This window comes from Neolamprologus brichardi, chromosome 12 (genome assembly GCF_056152115.1).
Source record: "Neolamprologus brichardi isolate AB-2024 chromosome 12, ASM5615211v1, whole genome shotgun sequence".
Lineage (NCBI taxonomy): Eukaryota > Metazoa > Chordata > Actinopteri > Cichliformes > Cichlidae > Neolamprologus > Neolamprologus brichardi.
This window is the reverse complement of record NC_142115.1, coordinates 16,990,258-17,015,950: the sequence shown is the minus strand read 5'-3', so window position 1 is coordinate 17,015,950 and position 25,693 is coordinate 16,990,258. Positions and strand designations below refer to the sequence as shown.

General features: G+C 42.7%; 1 protein-coding gene across 1 annotated transcript in view; it reads right to left on the bottom strand.

Annotated features, from left to right (window-relative positions):
• The window catches only part of arb2a (ARB2 cotranscriptional regulator A), a 162,490-nt gene that overhangs the window by 44,973 nt on the left and 91,824 nt on the right, over window positions 1-25,693 (bottom strand). The window contains exons 9-10 of the mRNA XM_006784093.2: window positions 19,057-19,173; window positions 6,085-6,169 (exon numbers count right to left, since the gene is read on the bottom strand). Of these exons, the coding sequence (XP_006784156.2) occupies window positions 6,085-6,169; window positions 19,057-19,173 (202 nt within the window). The remainder of the gene's footprint in view (window positions 1-6,084; window positions 6,170-19,056; window positions 19,174-25,693) is intronic.

Here is a 25,693-nt window from a genome sequence, read left to right as displayed (position 1 = left end):
AGTATGAGTAAGAGAAGGAGTAGAAAAAATGCCTTCTGGATAGAGTTTACCTAGTGTAGGGTTGAATAGAAGACCACAGACTGGGCTTTTCAGACATGCTTGTGGTTAGCATAATTACGGTAGCTTAAAAAATGAAAGGGTATGAGCTCTTGTCAGAGTACAAGTATATGTCCCATACATTTATCTATCGACAGCGTATACCTATTCCAAATATGTATACAAAATGTATGTAATAGCTGACAAGAGCAGTATTCATAAAACTGCGAAAGAAAGAATGGAATGAATTAATTCATCCCTGGTTCTGTTTCCTCATCCCTGTTGGAGAGAGGTATCTCTAAGGCATAATGCTACCATCACCGTGCTTCACTATAAGGCTAATACTAGCCAAGTGATAGTCAAGGGATTGCAAATAAAAGTTGCCTGACATAGATTCATATGACAGCATGGCTAATACTAATATAAGCTTAGGAGCAAGAGAGACAGAGTCTTTAAGGTAATTTTGTAATTTTACACACCATGCTTGTAGAATAACAACTCTTTCCCAAAACAGTTGGGGCATTGTGCAAAATATAGAGAGTGAGTCTGTATTGTATATTGTAAAAGAAAGCATCACCTGTTTTTCTTAACCTCAGTGATGAAGTATGATACCTGATCATATCTCAGATATGTTAGTGAGATGTCACCTACATAACATACCAGTGCTTTTGTTGTACTTTGACTGTTCATATTGAGAATTCATCTGAATAAAATGGAAATGTAAACAGGGCGTACCCAGTTTTTCCCTCTCTCAAATAAAAATTTGTAGGACCAAACAAGATATTTATTTTTCTCTCTAACCATGATTCTCTCAAATCAAAATTTTAATGGTTGTAAAATACAATTATCAGTACCTGTCAGGGTCCTGGGTCTGAGCGACCCAGGATCCCTGAGCAGTTATGGACTTGTTATTGTAATATGTATTTGTAAGTCTATGCTTCTGTTCGGTGTTCCACTTATTGTATGTGTAGGCGTGTATAGGTATGTGTGCGTATATATGTGTGTGTGGATGCCAAGCACCAGCAGGCCTGATGGGCATAGTCCTGCTAGAGTATTGGCCACGCCTGAAGCCCCACACACACCTGCTGCTGATCAGGCTCGTCGGGGGAGCTATTTAGGAGACCGATGGAGCTCCCACCGACGCGGGATCATTCCATGAGACTCCACGTTAGTCTTCAGCTTAGTTAAGTCTGTGAGTGTATGCCTACTGGAATTAAGTGTCTTGACGGCTGCCTCTGTTATTTCCCCTCAGGAGGAGCGTGGAACGCCGGAGGGCAGTAAGCACGGGGTGTGTGGACACACGAGAGTGGAGAACACGGAGCACGGACTTTTTGAGAAGACACGACACGGGAGTCACGGGAGAGCACGGGAATTTACTGTTATTGTTCCATTCACTGTAAATAAATGCACTGCTTATACACAGAGCACCGCGCCTGGGTCCTCCTTCCCTACTTCCCCACGGTTTGCCCTGCCAAACCGTGACAGTACCAATGAAAAACAAAAAACACTAATTCTGTCCTTTTACAGTACTCACAACACAAATTATAGGATATATAAGAATGAAAAGGGGGTAAACATTTGAAAAAAAAAAAGATATGTGACATGCTGTCTTTCTCTCTGTTATGCAGGCAAATTTCAGTCAGATGTATCTGTTATTTAGGCTTATGGTCTTATGAATTGGTATTCTGATCATCTGAAAGAGTTTATGATGCTGAATTCAATATGTTAGAAATTCAATATGAACACTTTGAAACAGAAAAATACATTTGTGAGTCACTGACATCAGCATTTTCCACATCATCATGATTTAGTCTAGCAATGATTTGACCCAGACAATGCCCCGACCCTCTGGATCCAGATCAGAGGTTAGCATCCAGTTCACCTGAGTTTACCTCTCTACATCCTGCAATTCTGACACAGAATGTGCAAGTGAGGCTACGAAAAAACACATAATAGGTATGTGAAAACACACTCGTAAAACACACATGCACACACACACATATACAAGATACACACATTCACTTCCATGTGACCTTCTACCAAGGCAGCGGACTTCCACCCTACCAAGCTGAAAAAACAGAGGTTAGAGGAGGTGAGCTTCATTTGAGTGGGTCTAAATTTCCCAAATCAGCTCACACAAATATCAATCACACACTGTTTCTGTGTATGTGTATGTTTGGTGTGTGTGTGTGTGTGTGTGTGTGTGTGTAAGAGAGAGAAAGACAGATTGATGTTTTTGTGTGGTGAAGAAGTGGAGACAGCTAAAGGTGTTTCACAGTCGGCAATGCGTGGATCAGGGAGGTGAGGGTTACAGTCAAGTCAAACCTAGAGCAGGATGAAACACATTTGCAATAAAAGCTTGACATTATGTGTCAGCATGCCTACTTTTATTTAAAAGTCTTAGTACATTATTAGTTTAAAAAAATCAAAGTGTCCCCCCTTGTCATCACACAAAAATAATTCTTACTTCTGTAACAATTCATGATACAGATAAAAATAATTAATATTTGATTTTAACAGCAAAAGTAAAAAAAAAATACATACAATGCATATATATGTTATACAGGAAACGAAAGTGAGCCCCGTTCTGCAGTCCATTATGGTTAATTACAGCATTGTGCTGGGACTCTTGTACTAGAGCATGGTTGGTAATTAAAGTACAGGTAAGACATTAACTTACTTTTGTTAGCCATTAATCAGTGTTTACCTTCAGAGAGCTCTCCCTTTGTAATTAATAATCAGCTTGGACAATGAATAATCACCCAAGAGGAAGTTGTGTGTTCATGTGTGTGTTTTTATGTATTGGTGTGTTAATAGCAATGGGGTTTTCCCAAAGTACAGCCTTACTAATAAATGATTGATCTTCAGTCTCAGAAAACCCCCTCCAAATACTTCAAACAAGGCAAACACCCCCCCAACCCCCCAACAAAAATAGAAGAGCCATTACAAGTAACACTCTCCTGTATTTGCTCTTTTTTTATCCATCTATTTCTGATCACCCTCATTCTCTCCAACTTTGAACGTTATCCTTTGCTTGGCATCTAAACAGTCCAGGTTTGGAATGATTACATGTTGGGAAGGCTTCTGCAACCCCCACATTAACAAGCACCCAACTCCTCAACTTATTTCTGTCAGCTTTGCTTCTACTCCAACACACACATGCGCAAACACACAACGGGAGCTTTTCCAGAAAGAGATTGGTTCCACTTTATCTGCATATTTAGCCTGTGTTCAGTGTGCTGCTAACTGATAAAATTCTGCAAGTGTGCCAGGCCCCTGCCAAATGCCAGAGCACCGACCTTCTTAGGAACAAATTCCTTTAGCAAAGATTTACAGAAAACAAATTAAAAAAACAAACAAAAACCCCAAAACAAAACAAACAAGCAAAGAAACAAATAACAAAAAGAATAAGGTAGTGAAAGAGGAAAGCAAGACAGTTAAAGGAGAAGGGGATGGATCCAGGCTTTCTTCCAATGATAATGCTATTGATATATTAGTGAAGACTCCCAAAGATTATCATTAACATATAATGGTATACCAGCATTGCTTCACAGATGCTTAGGAATAGCAAACATGCCTTCAAGGCTCCTTGCATCCTTTTGCCAAAAGAAATCAGAATCAAAACTGATCCTCATTTCTCCAGAGAGCTAAGAGGTATGCAGAGGAGTAGATACATAAAGGGTGAAACCAAGAATAATTATCTTTCTTCGAAAAATTATTTATTGCTAAGAAAGAAGAATGGATGCAGGAGAGCAAAAGAGCAATGGCAAGACTCACCCTTCAACCCATTCTCCCATTTTGCTCCCTGACCCATACCCTTACACTTACACTTAGCGTGTGTGTGTGTCTGTTAAGTGAGTGATCATATGCCATTCTCCGCAGCAGCCAGGGGCCCAGGGCTTCCTCGGTCTGGCTACGTAGAAGAGCAGCGGTTCACATTGGGATGTCTGTCATTGCATATGTGCACATGCATGTGCGTGCATGATAACAAGGATTCACTGGTCTGTTTTCTGTTGCTGAGAGGTTTTATCTCCAACCTTGATTAGAAACACCTACACACACATATCCATACTATAGCAACCCAAACAAAGGCAGTCGTAGTAGCAGGAGTGACTGCTGATTGAAGTGTTGGGCCACGATGCCCTGACAGCCTTCCTTCAACCTTCTCTCAACCTCGTCACCTCCGTTGCTCTGCTGCGACTCTCACCACAATAGCTGCTGCTTGTGAACCTGCCAGGCTGCCAAGGACACAAAGATGACTGAACCAACCTTTGACATTAGAAGTGTCCACTAAAAGACCAGAGACAAGCCGAGTTGGCAGCTCTGTTAACAGGCTAGAGACCGAGATCTTTTCAGCTTGCTTAAAGTAGCAAAAGTCAATAGAGCACAAGTCAATAGTGCATACATATGGATGGACGCCGTGTCAAACAAGTCTGTGTTTAGATATTGTTAGGCATGCCAACAGTTTCAAAAGGTGACCTCAATATTTTGGCACAACTGTTGCTGTCTTTTGACCGACAGAAGGCACGGAGAAGGAGCAGAAGAGACATAAATCATCAAAGTAAAAAACTGACATTTGAGCATGAAATACAGCATGAGGTTTGTATTGAAGGCTAGATGACATTTCAAGGAGCTGATTCACTCGAAGATGTTAAGGCCACCCACCCACACAGCTCCATGTGGAACATGCCGTTTTAGTGGCCGAGATGAGATAGGAGTGCTAGAGATGTATTCACAGACATGTGGAGCATGTGTAAGATGACCTATACATTCACCATGATGTCAGGGAGGATCTTTGAAGAGAATAAAATCACAAAGCAGAGCATCCCGAGCAAAGATGGAAATGAGGGAAGAGCTAAGAACGTGAACGTTCGAGTATGTTTGTGTGTAACACTGTAACAAAGCAAAAACAGGTGTTTTTAATACTTGCGACAGATATATTGCTTTCTGCTTAAGGCTTGACTTTCCTTCTTTTTTTCATATGTGTGGGACTGTGCAAGCATGCCTGTGTGTGTGTGTCACTCTTCAAACAACACTGCAATCATCATCTCTTATCAACGGTCATGTTGAGGATTACAGCTTTCATCCCTAATCCTACATTAAGGACACATTCTCATGATGGACGTGACATCATCAAGGCCAGTCAACCACAGAGAGGGCACAAGGACAGGAAGCCAAACACCACAGGAAAGGATTAATGAATATAGGAGACAGAATGGATGATGAAAAAAAAATGCAAGAGGGGGTCACAAAGAAGATGAAAACAGAAATGAACTCAGATAGCAAAATTTCTGCAGTGCTGCTGATACAACCTCTCTATTTGTGTTTCAAGATAATCTCCCACTGCTTCAGTTCCACAGTTTGTCTAACAATGACACTCAATCTGTTCTACTAAGATTTAAGATGTACCCATTACCCAGACACATGCGCACAAACATGGACATGTGCTAAATACACACCGTACTGAACTGACTGAATTCTGATCCACTCCTTTAAATCACTGAAGGAAAAAATACACAAATACTGAGGAGTCTATTTTTAGTCTGCATGAGTCCTTATTGCTTTTTATTAAAAGAAATACCAAGCTGCACTATTACATCCTCTGTGACAGTTCCACATTATATTTAAACCAATGATATAGAACGAAAAAACCACCTTCAATTTTCATGCTAAATAATCTGTGGTTATGGTTTCTAGATATTTAACTGACTTTCAACAAATACAAGTGTTAAAATCAATGGACAGATTATTGCATCGTTCTTTGTAACCCTCTCGATGTACTAGGTTCTCAGTACCACCCAGAGAAACCATGCCTCTTTTTAACTGTTACTGCAGAAACAAATATGCTTGACTTATCTAACATTGGCACAATCCAGTTTTCTGCTCGCAAACGTGTGTCAAATTTTAACCAGGAACCTCCCAATACTTCAATGTTCAACAGCCTTATAATGAGCAAAATCTAATAAAACTGAAAGGGATCCCAATTATGCTGTGATTCACAGACATTGAGAAATACTGTTAATATTTTTGGACAGACAGTTTTGGTACCTGCAGAGACTCTGGGGCAGTCTGGCATCATAGGCTCCAGTGGTATGTCCAAGGGCTCTGGACTTGATACCCAGTTACGACAGTGCTTTAGAAAGAGAAAAATAAAACAATTAAACTCATATTAAATGACATTCAAAAGAATTAAATATGCCATGTGGAGAGTAATGAATATGTAGCAAGCAGTTTCTTCCACTATTACTTCCACAAACACAGAAAAAAACTGTTGTAAAAGATGAAGATATAAAAGCAAAGTATTTGGTACAAAATTTAAGTCTTTAATCTTGTTAATAATGGGTGTGTCTTTTTATTTTGTTTCAACTGCATCTAACCAAACACTGAAAAAGGAGTGAAAGCTGGAAACAAACAGAAAGACAGTACGCAAGAAAGTGTGTGTGTTTCTGTGTGTGTGTAGATGAGTAAGGTGGGGGAAGAGAAGGAGAGACAGGAACAAGCAATTAAAAGCTCAGTGACATGTTGCTCAGACAGCTTGGCGTTTGTTTGTGGTGGAGAGCTGAGGCCTTCTACCACAGTGGATGAGTGAGTGCCCTGGGGGAGGGTGTCTGCCCAGCTTGCTGACCCATAACCCCCTGCAAACACCCCTACTCCTCTCACAACCCCAGTGGTTGACAACTCTACTGTCAGAAAGAGGAGAAGACCTCTTCATTCGTTTTTTTTTTCTTTATGCTGTCTTCATCTTCCTATCTGTCTGGCACCCCCTGTTTTTTTCTACCTACCACTGCAGGTTATTTTAGACATATAAGGTCTTAAGCCCCATGTACCATTAATCAAAAGTATCAATGCTTCAGAATAAGGCAACTTAAGTTTTCAGTGCTGTAAGTTTTCATTCTCCGGGTCAGCGGATGACAGCGCATCAAAGTTTGTTTTCCCTTTTGACTCTGCAATGTGGATTGGTATGCTGTGGCTTGTAAGGTAGGTACAAAAGCAAGGGAAAAGGGAGAAAGAGACAGAGAGAGGCTGAGAAGGAATGCTTAGAGAAGACGTCCCCCAAGATAAGATAAAAGTTCAATAGAAGAAAGAGAAAATGTAAAGAGATTAGAATGTGCAGCTGGTGTCCTTCTGAATCACTGCTTATCTGCCCTTGTTTACTTTCACCCTGGCCCCCTGACAGCCATTACGGTATTGTACGTGCTTGTGTGCGCGCGTGCGGTTGTGTGTGTGGGTCAGTAACTGCATTTCAAGGGGTCTCCCACGAAGATGTGTAGAGTTGTGAACCCTTCAAAATATACACACACACACACCGACGCACACATGCTTTTGCCTTTTTGCCCTCTGTGACGCTGACTCCCAAAGACCTAAAACAAGACTCACAGAACAGACAAACCCTGCAAATGCTTTCAATTTAAATTACGTAAGACAATCACCCAAACGCACACACATAACTTTTGTGGATAATATATTCTGTGCTATAGTCTTTACAAGTTCTCTGGTTTCTGTACGAATATTAAAACTACATCGAAGCAGAGACACTGAATACATCTGATCCAAACTGAGGTCCTATTTGCTGTTTATTTTTGTTGAAAAACGTCTGCGCAGCTAGGGCAAAGCAAATCTCTCATCATATGCTTGACATATACTGCAGTGAGGGTACATTGTGATTTATTTACTGCAAGCTTATAGAGAAATATAGAAATTCATTACAAGAGATAATCGTGATGAAACATCTGGAACATATAAATCCGTAGCAAATATTCATTTGGGAAATTTACAGAAAAGTCTGTTATTGAAATAAAGTTTGTTTTTCTTAAGAATGGATTACATATGAACCAAAGTAGTCAATCACTGAATGTGTCTCTTAAATGGTAGGAATGCCTGAATTACTCTTTTCTGGTGCTTTTTCATTTATTTTTAGCCCTGTCAATCAAAAATGCTAGCCACTGGAAAGCATAGAGAATAAAAGTAGCCAACGAGGTTGAAGAAAGATCAGCCAAGAGATGAGAGGGGATGAAGGGGGGGGGAGGCTGGAGGGCTTGGTGTTGGGGGGAAGATGATAAGTCATCTTGGTAAACAGTGGCATATTGTGTATTTTTAGATCCTTTGGTTTGCCCTAGATGTGCTCTCCTCTGAGCCCGGGCTCGAGGGCAGAGTGGTGCAGAGTAGCACAGAAGCAGTGGGGCTCCTTGACTGCTACATCAAGTGTCTCATTGTATCTCCTTTAATTCATTCTGTCTGTCTGGAGGAAGATGTCAGCTGGGCTGTGGAGCAGTGGGCTGAAGGCAGCTAGAGAGAAGGGAAGGAGGGGAGTCTTTCAAAGGGCCCTCCTCCCTCCCCTACACCTCCACTACCAATGGAGGCAGGGAGGCTGAGGTTTGAATAGATTTGTCAAGGCAACAACACACATGTGCACACAAACTCTTGCATAAATGCACACACACACAGCACAAAGCCCCAGTACTGTGGGAGACCGCAGGCATAACAGCAGTCACATAAAGGCAAGGCCTGCTGGCTGGGATTAGAGAAGGGCGACATGACAAAAGGATGGCACATCACATCGGCTGCCTCTGACACATAGCATCATCACTTCAAGCAGCTCGTCCACCGATCAATGATGCCATTGAACTAAAAGCAGACAGAGAAACAAACATGTAAACAGATTTGGCTGTCCCAAACCTCTGCTACTCTGTGCATGTGCTTTTCTTTGCATGCTTGGATTTATGCTGGTTATGAACATACACATTTGCCCAGTCTTTGGGAAAATCTTTTGAAGTCTAACTTCCAGCTACCAGTTGGAATATTTAGATTGATATGGACTTAGTAATGTGTTAGGAATGAAAGGATGCCACATTGTTTGATGGAGATGAAAATTATCAACTTACAGATTTCTGATAGAGGGTTTAAGAGTTCATACTGATGGCAGTCAGCCTAGCCTGTAGAGGTCTGTGTGTCCCTCCAAGGATATATCTCCCCAAATCATCACTGACCCACCACAAATGATGATTTGCAAATGTGCTATATAAAGTTTATTATTACTTATGACCACTTCCTACTGTGCAAAATGCAGAATAAAATTTAAAAAACTCTATTATTTTATTAGTAATAATGTGGATTGATAATTAAACTGTTTATCAAATAAATTCTAAATTTAGCAACAAATACCAGTCAAATGTTTGGACATACCAGATCTTTTGACTGGTAGTGTATATAATCACTGCATTCTCAACTTGGTACATACTGGAAGATGTTTTGCACATGATGAGTTTCTCCTGCACTGTCTTCATACACACTTCCACTCCGTTTGAGCATTTGCATGCAAGGTTAACCACATTAGTAGCTACCACAAACCAATTCGCCTTAAAGAGGAGTGCTTTATAATGGCCTTCAACACCACAGCTGCATCAATGTAGACTTTCCAGTGATGTGCAAGACTGTTGTGAGCAACTACCCACATATTTATTGGTAAAATGCTCAAACTGTGAAAGATGTTTAATCTGATGTCACAATTTAAAGGTTACATTTTATTATGACTCAAAGATGCCTGTCTCTAGTCAAGAAAACTGAAGATGGGGTATTTTAATTGTAAAATGTGTATTAGCAGAGATGGTTACAATAGCAAAGCAGCTTACCAGAGTTAAAAAAACAGAAGATGTTTACAGGACATGCTACCAAAGAAACTTGTTAATAGCTTGTTTTTCCTCATAATGCATGCACCGTTCAGAGTGAAGTTTATTCTGAAGCTTGTACCTGTATTTATATCCTATGCATGATTCTTACTGTTTAATTAAGGTCACTGTTTGGTCAAGTTTAGGCAACAAAACGATATGGGTTTGCATTCAGATACACTCTCATGTTTAAAGACAAACTTATCAGTTGATTCAGCCTATTACTTGTTGCTGTAATGATGAGTTCAGTGTCAGTGAAGTGCAGAGAGCTCTTGGCTAAGGTCTCATGATAACTACTTCAGACATTTAGGGATTTAGGTTTCTATTACAGTACTTGGCATTTTGATACAATGACTTTAAAAGGGTACCCAGTGGATTAAAATGTGGAGCCAAAGGGTCCTGACCGAGTGTCAGATGGGAGGGAGACTAACCTTCTATATATGCAACCATCTATACCACCTCGGTTGCAAAACTGCATCTCCACCTCTCATTCTGAAAGCACACCAAACTGAGTCCCATGACAGAAACTCTGTACCAAGTGCACAAAGTCTCCTAAACCATAACACACATGACAGTCTGCTACCTAACTTCTCAGAAAGTAGTCCTGAGTATCAATTTTTGCTCACTCTCTCTGTGTCTGTTTCTAACCCACCTCCCCCAGTTCCTGAATAATCTCTATGGATTAGGATGGTTTATTCATGACCATAGTGTACTCTGAATGTGTGTGCATATGCGTGTGTGTCTGTGTGTGTGTGCGTGCTCTGGGCAGGCCACTAGAGTGTGACAGCAGGCCAGCACAGTGACAGGAGACACCTTGGAGATTGTGACAGGCTGCCAGCTGTACACCATCATTTGGATTTCTCTCTCTCACTCACTTCTCCTCACTATGCTACTCATCTACCTCCACATATATCTCTTCATCCTCCTTCTGCATCTGTATTCACTCCATTCACACAGTACCTGTGTTTTTTTCTCTTTCCACAGCTCTACACTGTGCTTTCTCAGTGGCAGTCAACAGGATTTAAATAATTTAATGTTTCTCATACTCTGTTTCTTTGTATATTTTTTTCTGTCTCAGTCAGTAGATGAGTCTTTCTATCTTTCCTCTGGCCTACCCCATCTTTTTTTTAATCTCACCTTCACTCACTATTTGGTTTCCTTGCTGTGACGTCAGTTCCCCCTTGTCTGACCCATCTGGTCTATACAACCTGGCTCAGCAGGCGCTGATCTCTAAATCCTATCTTCTCTCTTTCACCTGTTTCATCACTCCATCTCACCATCCACTGACCTCTTGAACCTCAAAAGAAGAGAATTACCACTGTCCGAGGAGAAAAGAGCACGGCTGGGGTGTCCCAAACTCACATACATCCACTTGTATTGGCATCCATCCTTATTCACCAAACAGGGCATTAGTGAGGTTCAGTGCTAGCTAACCTTCTATGATGTGCTGCCCATACTTTAGTGTGCATTGAAACAGATGGGTTACTTATAAAAAATGTCCTTATATATATATATATATATATATATATATATATATATATATATATATTAGGGGTGCAACAATACTCGTATCGATATTGAACCGTTCGATACAGTGCTTTCGGTTTGGTACGCATATGTACGCATATGTACGCATATGCATAGGTACGCATATGTATCAAACAATACAAGTGCTCGACAGTGCAGCCTAGGCGGAGTAGTCGAACGCAGATTCACTGACCGCAGGGCAAGCTAGCGAGACAGAAGTTAAGCTCTCCTTGCAACATGGCAAATTGAACCTCCCCCACCCTCATTCAGATCTGGCGTTTGGAACTATTTTGGTTTTCATGTGACGTATGACCCTGAAGGTAAGCGCGTCATGGACAAAAGTAAAATCGTATGTCGGATGTGCCACGCAATGCTCAATTACATTGGGGGGAACTAGTGCATTAGCGCAGTTTGCTCGTTAACGTGTTGACGCCGTCCAGCCCCACGCACGGGGCGATCTGCGGTAGCTCGTTAACGGAGATTTGCCGTGTTGTGGCGTTAACGTCATTTCAACGAGATTAACGCTGACAGCACTAGTGGGAACAAAATGAATATGACTGCACATTTACGCCGACATCATCCTAGTGCAAAGACAAGTGGAAGCAGATAATAACAACAAGCAGGCATGCTACAAACTTTATCCGAGTCATTTAGACAGCCGTTAGCACATGAGTCTCCGTATGGGGACCTGATATGTTTAATATGCTGCTGAAAATATACCCCAGAAGAAGCGTATAGTATAGCGTTTAAATGGAAAGAGCCATTTCTCTGTAATAAACTCTCTTTTCCAAAGATGAGTGATTTCTCAATCAGATTGATTAATTTTTTTATTACTTTGTTGTTTCAGCAACATTAAATTTAAAAACTGTACTTTTCAGTTAAAATATATATTTATAATTTTAATAAATGACTAATTAAAAAGGCATGAACATTTTTTTTTTGTATCAAAAAAATATCGAACCGTGACACCAAAGTATCGAACCGAACCGAACCGAACAGTGAATTTTGTGTATCGTTGCACCCCTAATATATATATATATATATATATATATATATATATATATATAAGGACAAACTAGTAGCTCAGTGTTCCAACATTCGAAAGAAGGGACTGCTCTCACAGCTAGAGATTGACGAGGTACAACATAAATGCTACAGCAAGGGGGAGCCAGGACGCCAGGTCAGGGGGGATATATCATCACCCCCTCCCGAGATTGGGTACCAAGCCCCAAGTGCGATAGGAGAAGGATCGTTGAGTGCGAGAGGAACTGACCTGAAAGATAGGATCATGGCCAAGCTTGAAACCTGGACACCCCGTAGCCGGTTACCAAGATTACGTGAAGTACCCTCAGAAGGTCTGCTAGATGATGTTAATGCAGAACTACGGACGATACCTACAGCCACGATTACCGACACTAACAAGCTGATTTACAATACAGCAGCAGTGATCAGTGAGATGCTTGGCTACAAGTTGAACAGCCACCCTCCATGGAGAAGGAGGCTAGAGGCTAAGATCAAGGTAGCACGGAGGGAGGTTAGCCAACTATCAGAGTTGCAGAAAGGCGCGATGAGGAAGGTGCCTAAGAAGTACATGAAGCTGTCCATACCTGAGGCCTTGGAAACTGCCAAGCAACGACTCACAGCCTTGGCCAGCCGCTTGAGGAGGTACACCAGAGAGATAGAAGGCAAGAGAATAAACCAGCTGTTCTCCACGGAACCAGCCAAGGTGTACTCTCAGTGGCAGGGGAACAATATGAGAACAGCACCACCAAGGCTGGAGGCAGAACAATACTGGAAGAGCATATGGGAGAAGGACGCAACCCATAACGGCAATGCTCAGTGGCTAGTGGATCTGAGGGCAGACCACAGCGACCTCCCCAAACAGGGTCCAGTAACCATCACAATGGCAGATATCCAAGAAAGGGTCTCCAGTATGAAGAGTTGGACAGCACCAGGCCCTGACATGGTTCACACCTACTGGCTGAAGAAGCTGACTGCACTCCACGAGCGCCTGGCAGCACAAATGAACCAGCTGCTAGTTGACGAGAGACACCCGGAATGGCTAACCGAAGGCCAGACAGTCCTGATCCTCAAGGACCCCCAGAAGAGACCGGTCCCCTCCAACTACCGACCAATAACCTGCCTCAGCACCACCTGTCAGGCATCATAGCGGCTAAGATGAACAGGCACATGGGTCAATACATGAGCGGGGCACAGAAAGGGATAGGCAAGAATAGCAGAGGTGCAAAACACCAGCTACTGGCAGACCAAGCAGTCAGCCGAGACTGCAGGACCAGACTGACCAACCTGTGCACTGCCTGGATTGATTACAAGAAGGCCTATGACTCAATGCCCCACACCTGGATCCTGGAATGCCTAGAACTATATAAGATCAACAGGACCCTGAGAGCCTTCATCAGGAACTCAATGGGGATGTGGCGGACAACACTGGAGGCCAACCTCAAGCCCACAGCACAAGTCACCATCAAGTGCGGGATCTACCAAGGAGATGCTCTGTCCCCACTGCTGTTCTGCATAGGCCTTAACCCCCTCAGTGAGATAATTAACAAGACTGGCTACGGATACCGACTACGGAACGGAGCAGTTGTCAGCCACCTCCTGTACATGGATGACATCAAGCTGTATGCCAAGAGTGAACGAGACATCGATTCACTGATCCACACCACCAGGATATATATACCAATGACATCGGAATGTCGTTCGGGCTGGAGAAGTGTAGTCGGATGGTAACAAAGAGAGGGAAGGTAGTCAAAACGGAGGGGATCAAACTACCAGAAGGCAACATTGCAGACATAGAGGACAGTTACAAGTAGATAAAAGATTAGATAAAACTTTATTCATCCCTCGGGTGGGTTCCTCTGGGAAATTTTGTAGTTCCTCTGGGAAATTTTGTTACCTAGGGATCCCGCAGGCGAATGGGAACCATGAAGAGGCCGCTAGGAAAGCTGCAACCACCAAGTACCTGCAGAGGGTCAGGCAAGTCCTGAGGAGTCAGCTGAACGGTAAGAACAAGATCCAGGCTATCAACACCTACGCCCTGCCCGTGATCAGGTACCCTGCTGGGGTAATAGGCTGGCCAAAGGAGGAGATAGAAGCCACTGACATCAAGACAAGAAAGCTCCTTACCATGCATGGAGGGTTTCACCCCAAGTCCAGCACCCTGAGGCTGTACGCTAAGCGGAAGGAAGAGGGCCGGGGACTGGTGAGTGTCAGCACCACAGTCCAGGATGAGACAAGGAACATCCACGAATACATCACGAAGATGGCCCCAACTGACAGCGTGCTCAGTGAATACCTCAGGCAGCAGAAACCCAAGAAAGTGGAGGAAGGTGAGGAACCATCATGGAAGGACAGGCCCCGGCACGGTATGTACCACCGGCAGATAGAGAAGGTGGCTGATATCCAGAAATTCTACCAGTGGCTGGACAAACCTGGACTGAAAGACAGCACGGAAGCACTAATCATGGCAGCACAGGAACAAGCACTAAGCACAAGATCCATTGAGGCTGGGGTCTATCACACCAGGCAAGACCCCAGGTGCAGGCTGTGTAAAGATGCTCCAGAGACAATCCAGCACATAACAACAGGGTGTAAGATGCTAGCAGGCAAGGCATACATTGAACGCCATAACCAAGTGCCGTGATCTGCCATAATCTGTGCCAAGTATAACCTGGAAGTCCCGGGGTCAAAATGGGAGGTGCCCCCAAGGGTGATGGAGAATGACCGAGCTAAGATCCTGTGGGACTTCCAGATACAGACGGACAAAATGGTGGTGGCTAACCAACCGGACATAGTGGTGGTAGACAAACATGAGAAGACGGCCGTAGTGATCGATGTAGCGGTTCCGAATGACAGCAACATCAGGAAGAAGGAACACGAGAAGCTCGTAAATACCAAGGGCTAAGAGAAGAGCTCGAGAAGATGTGGAGGGTGAAGGTGACGGTGGTCCCAGTGGTAATTGGAGCACTAAGTGCAGTGACTCCCAAGCTAGGCGAGTGGCTCCAGCAGATCCCAAGAACAACAGCGGAGATCTCTGTCCAGAAGAGCGCAGTCCTAGGAACAGCTAAGATACTGCGCAGGACACACATATACACACATATATTAGGGGTGCAACAATACACAAAATTCACGGTTCGGTTCGATACTTTGGTGTCACGGTTCGATATTTTTTCAATACAAAAAAAATGTTCATGCCTTTTTATCAATTTGTCATTTATTAAATTTTCACGGAACATTCTGCACCACATCTCTGTGCGTTCATCATTTGTTTGAAGCCAGATCACCTCCTGCAACCACTTTTCCGAGAATACGCGCTTCTTTTGTGGTTCGGACTCCTTCTGACATTTCTTTGGAGGTGGAGGAACACCAAAGTAATTGCTTAAAGGAGCTTGCTTCTTCGACATCTTTAAGAGTTCTAAACAAATGTCTGTCCCCCTCCAGAAAATCTTATGTACGCAAACACGCGTTGCAACTTCTTATCTTGTGCGCGTTTTTTATTTTCACAGCGAATGCACACCTGCGGACCACTTATGTGCAGCCCTGGTTATTTAGCTTGTCATATTGCAGCCACAGAAATTCTTTTGTCCATGAAACCATAAAGCTGCACTTTCTTTTTGCCTTATAGTCTGATTTGTCATAACTTTTCCGTTTCGTGGTAAGCTTTTCTTTGGCTGTCACTTCTTCACCCTGACCTGTCTTATTTGGCTCAGCAGAACTAAAATATATATCCTGCTGCTTTTACACACGCACTCACATAACGCTCAGCGATTCTCTGCGCGATCAACCTCTCACATGTTTAAGCTTGCTGCGGGAGATTTCACTTGTCATGTTTGCATAGTAAGCTAATGATTGATAAGACAATGTCAGAGGAATTGGTGCGCAAATTATCATCACTCACCAATCAGTGCTGTCACTTTCTATACACAGTTCGGGCGATTGCAAAGTGAAAGCAACAAACAAGCGCAAATTCAAACGCGATTTCAATATGTCACATATTGACAGTGGCTCACCGATGCCAATGACATAATTACCCAGCTACAAAAGAATGCAAAAGCATTGACATATATTTTTCCTTCCTACGATAGGCCGATGGGCAGGGCAGGGCAGCCCGACTGGAAAAATTGCTAGCTCCGGGACGTCGGGCTAGCGATTTTGCGAGCCCTGTATCTGATTGAGGAATCACTCATCTTTGGAAAAGAGAGTTTATTACAGAGAAATGGCTCTTTCCAAAATAAAAGCTATACTATATGCTTCTTCTGGGTTATATTCTCAGGAGCATATTAAACATATCAGGTCCCCATAAGGAGAATCATGTGCTAACGGCTGTCTAAATGACTCCGGTAAAGTTTGTAGTATGCCTACTTATTGTTTTTGTCTGCTTCCACTTGTCTTTGCACTAGGATGATTTCGGCGTAAATGTGCAGTCATATTCGTTGTGTTCCCACTAGTGCTGTCAGCGTTAATCTGAAATGAGGTTAACGCCACAACACGGCAAATCTCCTTAATGAGCTACCGCGGATTGCCCCGTGCGTGGGGCTGGACAGCCAACACATTAACGAGCTAACTGCGCTAACACACTAGTTCCCACCCATGTAATTGAGCATTTCTGGCACATCCAACATACTGTTTTACTTTAGTCCATGACGCGCTTACCTTCAGGGTCATACCTCACATGAAAACCAAAATAGTTCCAAACGCCAGATCTGAATGAGGGTGGGGGAGGTTCAATTTGCCATGTTGCAAGGAGAGCTTAACTTCTGTCTTGCTAGCTTGTCCTGCGCTCAGTGAATCTGTGTTCGACTACTCCGTCTAGGCTTCACTGTCGAGCGCAGATCCACTGAGCGCTCAACACAGACAGCACCGTCAGAAGGAAAGTTGATAAAAATAAATTAAAAATGTTGTATTGTTCGATACATATGCGTACCGAACCGAAAGCACTGTATCGAACGGTTCAATATCGATACGAGTATTGTTGCACCCCTAATATATATATATATATATACACACACACACACATCTTCATTTTAAGCTAATTATTAGCAAAACTGTGCAACAGTAGAACTCAAAGCTATATGGTTAGCATTCAAAGAGACTATAACCAACGTTTTTATGAAGTCACTGTACATATAACATTCTTCCTTAGAATGACAGACGTAGAGTACAGTGGTAGAATTAATTAGCAACAAATCTCTATTGCTAAGTTTAAGAGTTAAAACTATAAGGAACAGAGGCAGGTGAAATAATGTGTGTGAAATCTGTAGATGTACGTTTCTCCCACATTTTTGTTGTAGTTGTTGCATCCTAAAGAGCAAACCAAAGCATCAGTCTGCCTGTTCCCTTTTAATTAAGTGGGTTCCTCTCTAAATCAGCCAAAAACTACAGTCTGATAATTTTGTCATTTTTCAGGTGTATTGTTCTGTTTAATCATTACAAACAGAAAAATTACTTAACATGCCAATTATGTGGTGTCCCACACGTCCCTTAAAAGAATCAATAATAGGAAATGCCAAACAACATTAAAGAAAGGGGGGGCAGTGCAACCTTGAATCCCCACCAATCAAACCAACATACATAAATACGTGAACCACACACACACACACACACACACACACACACACACACACACACACACATATAGATTTGATTATCTCTGTCATCTGACAGAGATAGCAAAAACAAAAGGCAAGGGATATGGAAGAGGATGTAATACAAATGAAAGTATGGTATGTGATGTGTGCGTTTGTGTGTGAATGGTTGTGTGAGCGTATGACATTTGCATCTCTGGCTCTCCAGCAGCTTTGGTCTTGGATGTTATCTCATCTGTATGTGCATACTGAGTGAGCCCAGGTGATGCATATGGCACGGAGGTCACACTAGAAAGGGCAAATGCTAAAATGAAGCTAACACAAATGCACATGTGCACGTGCTTTCTATCCCACACACATGAACAAATGCACGCATTCTTACAGATACTTCGCCTCCCTAGCTTCATACGCATGCACCAGCGAGGGTTAACTGTCTCAGTTATTCCTTGACATGCACCCAGGGAAAAAGTGAAGACCGAAAGAAAAAAGGACAACATGCAAACAATGGTTCTCCATGGCATCTTAGGTTTGCTGTTAGTCAAGGATACCTGTGTAGGTCAGTAGGGTTATACAGACAAACTGTACTGTACAATTTACATGAGATGAAAAATCATGGATGGACTACTGTACATTTTGGAGCATCTTTGTTTCTAGCTACAATAGATTAGATGCAATTGTTTTTCACCTGTGAGTCTGGGCGTGGTGGAATTAAGGCACGGCGGGACCACAGATCCGTGTTTTGAGCCATCTTTATTTACCATTTTTCACACAACCACAATAACCACCAACCCCTGAGTCCCTGTGTTTTAACACGGCGGGCATGATTGCGGATGCCGTGCAGGTGCGTCCGCACTGCACCGCAGACCACACCCCACCACACTGGGTTTGCGTGTTTATGTGCCTGGTTGTGTGTGCTTTTTGTGTGACTGTCATCATAGCAAAATTCTTCTGGAAAAAGTTCTGGACTACTGTACTGTACAAAAACTACCACAAATCAATCCTGAAACTTAAAGCTGCATAGCTGCAACCAAAATAAACGCATTTTTGAAAATTACTGTGGTTCAATCCATCTTTACTGATTAGTAATTAGTAATAACTTAGCAATCAGTACTTGGTAGCCTTCTCACAGGTCATGACGGGAGTCATCATTGGCATGATCCCTGCACATAATATCGCTGCTTTTAAAACGTGATTGTGTATTTGAGCTTGTGCCGTTATTTCACCTCCTGCATCCAGTCCTGTGTGCTCTTTGTGGTCTCCTGTAGCCAGATGTTGTGAGCGGAATCAGTCAGAGCCACGGCACATACTTTGTTTTTCACCTCTAATTCCCTCTGATTCATCTGCAATAAAAACAAATAAAGCTTGTGTTAGTCACACATCCAGCATGTTAATAACACCGTCATTTGTGCTGAGGAGGAAATACTTGCTCGACAAAGAGGAATATTATAAGAGTCATAAACTCTTTTGAATAATAAACACCTGCATTTTGAAAATCATACATCTAAACAAATGCATTTTATTAGACAAACCAAATATATATTTATGAATATTAGGCCCAACTGCCTACTTCTTAGAGTGCACTGTATGCATATTTCTTGGTGACATCAATAGCCCAGTGGACAATTTTGTAACCCAAGGATACAGATTCAACCTCATGTATAGAGCATAATGTTGTAAAGTGAAATATGAAAGAGCACTGCTCCACCATAGTGTGTCCTTGTCACGTTCTGTGCAAATGTCCTTTCCTGCGCACGTTCAGATACCTTGGTCCCCATTCTTAATACCCTTTCCCTTCACATGTCACAGAGAATGTGGTGTTCGTAGGCCCGTCTTCCTATTCCCCTCTGAATGTCAATGCCAAGGAAAATGTCACACAAAGGACTTGTTACCGCACTACAATAGACTTCCCACACCGCTGGTCCTACCCCAAGGAGTACTACAGCCAAGCCTTGGGAACGAGCCGCTTCACTCAACTTTAAGATAAAAAGGACAGAATAGAGAACAGGACTTGCAACAATAGGTTAACAATCACTTACTTTATACATTTAGAGAAGCTGAGAAAGAGACTGAACTAAGGGATCGGCATAGTGCCTCTGAGGAAGCAGTAAATTTAGAAAGTGTCGTGGACTGCTAGGTGTTTATGGCTACATGCCAAGAAGTGGTGAGGTTAAGGCTGAGGGAAGAGTTTAGAATATAAGGCATCAGTTGGGACTTGTGCTGGATAAATATTTGCCTATAAAAGCCCAAAGGTATTAAACCAAAACTGGCTTGAGCCACAGGTATGAATGTATGGGCATATTGGTTTAAAATGGGACAAGGAGATGAATGTTTGTCTAAAGGTGGAGCTATCACAGAGAGCAGCTCCGGCTGGCTATGCAATAAATGAGATTGGGCATTTGAATACATCCTCCCATACCTAGCCAAATTAAAGTATATAGAGATAAATGGATCTATTAAGGCACAAAAGACTCATATCATCTACCCGATAAGGCTACCAAAGGAACATTTTCACTATCAGAGAAGAATAGAGCAGCCTGACAGGTGAGGTACACACTTGAGCATACTTAATAAAAAAAGTACACAACTTTAGAGTTTAAAAGGACAGACATTGTCCAGACATATAGGTTCATTCACAGAGAATCATACGAAAACATACACACTGATACACACTCCTCCCTGTAATCCCTCCTCATCCTTGCTTGGCTGAAAAGCTTTCCTCTGGCAGAACTGGGCCCATGGGAGCTGCAAAGTCAACCTTTTAAAATTGGAGGTGTCAGTCAGGGCCTTGTTTTCTGGTGCTAGCCAAATGGGCCCTTTCCTGAGTGAAAGGACTACCAGTTTAGACCAGAAAACAAGAGTGGATTGACTGCCCATGGAAAACACTGAGCATGTGACTTCAACCTAGTCGAGAACATTGCCCAAGCCTGGGCAGAAATCTCAGCATCTTTTCAAATGCCCAAGTGGACAGACAAATGAGTCTCTGCTTGCTACTATTGTTACTGTAAAACAATGATTCCAACATGTATTTCTTTTGAAAGAAAAACTTAAACATACTCTATATAGGTAAGGTTTAGTTGACATCACTGGTATATTAAAACTGTAGGAACTGTAGGAGAACTGTAAGTAAAACTAAACATTTGTCAGTGTGTCAAATAGGCTTTTGTTTTGTAAGCCTAACTTTGTTTAAAGTACTTCAGCATGTCATTTACTTTACTTCTAAAGTACTTAAGAAATAAGAGAGGACATGAGAAGCATGCCATAGCTGAAAAATTAAAAAAAATTAACTGTGTAGGTGTAGGCCTCCATGTATGTGGGCATGTGTATAGGAATTATAGTGATCAGATAAGATCACTACTGATCGACAGCGGTTCTGTTAAGCTGAGAAGCCGGTGAATGACAGTGATTAGACAAAGATAAAGGCATGTACATAGAAAAAGATGGCTCAGAGAAAGGATGCTAGGTTACATATGCTACTGTGTGCTGGTGCTGCTTTAGTGGAGACAAATTCCCAACCCTCTGAGGAATAAGTGATAACACTAATCCAATCATAAACCTATATTTTGGAGAAAGACAAAGCAGGGGTTTTCTTTTTTTTTTTTTTTTTTGGGGGGGGGGGGGGGGGGGGGGGGCATTTTTGGTGTGGGTGACATAAAATGACATATTGGGACTGCCCAATGTTAAAGTAAGGATTAGTGCTGAGGACATCTAATGATAACTAACTACCAAACTAATGGCAACTTAGACCTCAAAGGGTTAAATAAAATTTGTTGGAATCCTAAAATTACCTTTTAAAATGAATATATTCAGTAGCTTTTATTTCCGTTGTGGTAGGCAGAGCCTACCTGTCAACCTAATTTTTAATGATATGAAAATCAACAACAAAAAAAGTCTTCATTTTTTTCTCAGCCTTTTCTTTTTGTTTAAGTTTCTCTATGATTTGCTACTCAAAGACATTCACTTTGTTGTAAATTTGCTAAAAGTAGGAGGGAAAACAAATTAGGAAATCTCACCAAACAAAGTCTGCTTTCCTCAACCGAAGATTAAAGAGCAAAGAACTCCATCTCTCACCAGTGCCTATATCAATCACTCATTCTGACAGCTCTCATTGCCGCAATGCCTCCACACATGCACTTGGCTGTGGTAACACTTGGAGTAATAGGTTGACAAATAATGACTCCAGGAGAAAGAGTGTTCTATGCCGTGTGGCCGTTAACCACAGTAATTTTGACACCCACTGGGTCCCATGTTTTACAAGCCACAATGACATCTGTGGTTAGCTGCATGTTGAAAGCATAATCTAAGCAGGTCTGTATCTTCTTCTAAGAGAGTAATGCTGTTAACTCACAAGCAGAGGCACGAAGCCAAATATTCTCAATTGGATATCAGTGTAACATGTTTTTTCATATGACTCATCATTCCACACCACAATGGCTTGTGAGTTAGTGTTAGCCACGTATACCCGCAATGTTAAATGTGCTAATTCACTATGTAACTGCAGACAGCAGCTTTTACAAGGAAACAAGCCAGCTGTTGTGATCAGTCAAGTATCGGACAGGGAAATAGGAAGAGAAACATGTGGAAATACTTGTTGAACTAAAACCAACACACAGATGTTGAGACATTTGCCGCCTCTCGGCTGGCCTTTCCTTTAATGCTAGAGCAGCTGGATAAGCAGAGTAAAGTTCAAATGGGTGTGGGTGGATGTTGGACATGTGGGGCTGGTGTGCAAAAAAATGTAAGAGGAGTATAAAGGTGGAAGACTATAAGAAGCTCAGTGGATATCAAAAGTGGGAGAAAACCCCCCAGAAAGGACTATGGAGATAAAGCTAGACAAAGGAGACACATACAGGCAGATGTGCACAACAAAGAGTATTTATAAATACTTTATTAATCCCCAGGAGGAAAATTCTCTTTTCCCTCGGCCCACTTCACAGAGAGATCGGACCAAAGAGTCAACATCAGAACAGCATCCCTGAAGCAAATGGGCTTTCTCTGGGTTACTAAAACATAAGTAGAAGATTATGTTTAAATGGGACCAATGCTCTGGGGTTTGATCTGGAAGCCAGAACTTAAAGGGCAGCCGCCACGCACCCAAGAAGAATTTGATGAATTGTTTATCACCTGCCTAATGTGGTTTATCTATATCCTACATCATAACAGCACTGTAAGTCTAATTCAGCGCAATTATCAGGGATTTGTTAATAGCATGATTTAATGCGCCACAAAAAAACAGTGTAAACACAATTTCTTTACCCATTTTCATGGCCGTGCAGTTTTTGAACACACTCCCTCACTGTGATATGGATTCGATTTGACCCCAACTAGCATCACATTTACATTCTTTTGAACCACGAGTCACAACTGACGATGCAGACTTGAGCTCACCCTCAACCCACATACATTCAAACTCTGGATGAACTTTGAAATCCTTCTCCCTCTTTTTACTTCTCCCTTTTTCCCCCCTCCTCGTAAACCATTTCTTTTTTGATTTCTCTGCAGAGGGCCTGGTTGCTAAAGAGACCCACAAATATCACATATTCTGACCCCCTCAGTTGGCACAACTCTGCTAAATCCAGCTTTTCACAAGCTCTATGAAACAGCCAACCCCCACGCATTTGGAGTCGCTCAAACAGATGCAGATACACACACGCAGACTTGTCTATAACCCATGTGTCTTGTACCTGACCTCTCACACGGCCCTCAGTAAAGTACAGTGTTTAGTGCTTTAAGCTGCTTCCTACTACAAAGCCAGCTAATTGCTAGACTTTTTGTTGTGCATAATCTTATTTTCACCACTGACACAGAATATGATATGCGATGGGTGTGTGTATGAAGGAGGGGAGGGGGTGGGGGGGCATATTAATCATGTTTATTTATCTGGACTAGGAGTTGAAATAAGCGACGAGACATCATTTAACAGCATGCTAAGCTAATCTCTGGTCGAGATAAATACTTCATTTTCTCTCCTCTCCCCGTGACGCTCCCTTGCTCATGACTGCTCCACTGACGCTACATCTAAACACCGGCAATAATAAAGACAATTATTTAGGCCTTTGATAATTATGTGTCAAAGGCAGCAAAAGCCACTAGATAATTGGGCGAAAACTGAATGGTAATCCACAATGGAGTTCCCTGTGGGGAGACAGGCAGACTCATCCCTAGAAAGAATGCAGAGTGAGAGAAAAGAGAGAAGCAGGCAAAGACAGAAAGATGAGAGCTCTTTAAGGGGCCTTGCTCACTGTCAGACAGTCAATGTGAAAAGCCACAATTATACAGAGAGAGAGAGAGAGAGAGAGTGTGAATAGAGTGCAGCAAACAAGAGAAAGGAAAACAAGGGACAGAGAGAGAATGACAGAAAATAGGTGAGAATGAAAAAGGACAAAATGTAGAGTGTCAGTGAGAGTGAGCAAAGACTGAGTAGAGGCTAAGGGCGAGAGAAAGAGAGAAAGCGAGTGAGAGCAAGAGAGAGAGAGGGAAGCACCCCGCAATGATGCCAGTCAGAGACAAGGCTTATAATGTGGCTGCGCCATGCACTGCCAACAGCCACAGATAATCTAGGACTACCCACTGAGCACTGAAGCACTGCTTAAATATTTGATTGATTAACTGTCCTGTGCCTGCCAGAGAGTAAGAGGAGAGCATCAGAGAAGCCAGGGCGAACACAGAAAAAACAAACAAACACGCATGTGGGTGCACACCGGAAGGTTTGAAAACACATGGCTCAGACACACTAACACATACACCCCCATAAATCCATATACAACAACATTGGAAGAGGGGCACAAACACAAACACACGCAAACATGTACACATTGAAGGCATGTGCGGACTCTGCAAAGACAGTGGCAAGCACTAGGCAAGGGAAAACAAACTGACTGCTGCTTTCACAGAGACTCCATTTCCTATCATTTCCATCTAAAATTAATGAGGACAATGTAGATAAATAGCAGTTAGGTTGATTATGCTTATCTGGATTCGGCTTTTAACCAGAACTTGACTGACCACGGGAATGATGATGATGATGATGGTGTATGTGTGTGTGTTTGTACATGTGTTGTCTCTTTTATTTCTACATACTAATGTGTAGCTAGGAAGTGATCTGAGGTCAAAGAGGGCGGACAGGAGTTGGAGTGCAGCGTGTTCAGATATCTTACCAATGATGTGACACACACACACAACACACTCATCCTTGTTCGTCCCTGGCTGTGAAAACACAGGCAGCTGACCCTCCACGCTCCAACACCCTCCACAGGAAGAGACAACACTGGCGCTTCCTGTGGCTTTGAAGCAGCGGCCTCAGGTCCCCTGTCGGTCCCCGGTTTCCTTTGTCTTAACTGCAGGAAGGAAGGCCTCTCTAGCATGAGGCCACTGGGCCCTAGGGAACGAGAGGGAGTATGTTTGTGTATGTGCAACCTTTAGTGTGGTGGGAGTGTGCAGAGGTTTTGCTCGCTGAGGTCACATGCATTTACTTGCAGGGTTTCCCCCCCCCTCTGGTTCTCTCAGGTGCATAAACTTGTGTTGTGGCAGGCAGAGCGACAGAGCAGGAGAAAACTGCAATAACTTCCTCCGCTGTTTCCTCTCACGACTGTCCGCCAAAAGCATGATGGAGCGATGGAGAGAAACAGAGGATGGTGGGTGGAGGGACGGGGTGACGGGGAGGCATTGCTGAGATGTGTGAGTGACGGCACCGGACACTGGGTAGAGGGAGGTAGCGCATGTCAGTGTATGCGCTGGGAAGGATTCTGTGTGTGTATAAACATGCAAACCACACGCACTCACAGGCGCACAGATACGCACCGACAACAGTGCGGGTGATGAGGAAAAGGAAGGCCAATAAATATTTACTGACACAGCAGAGGT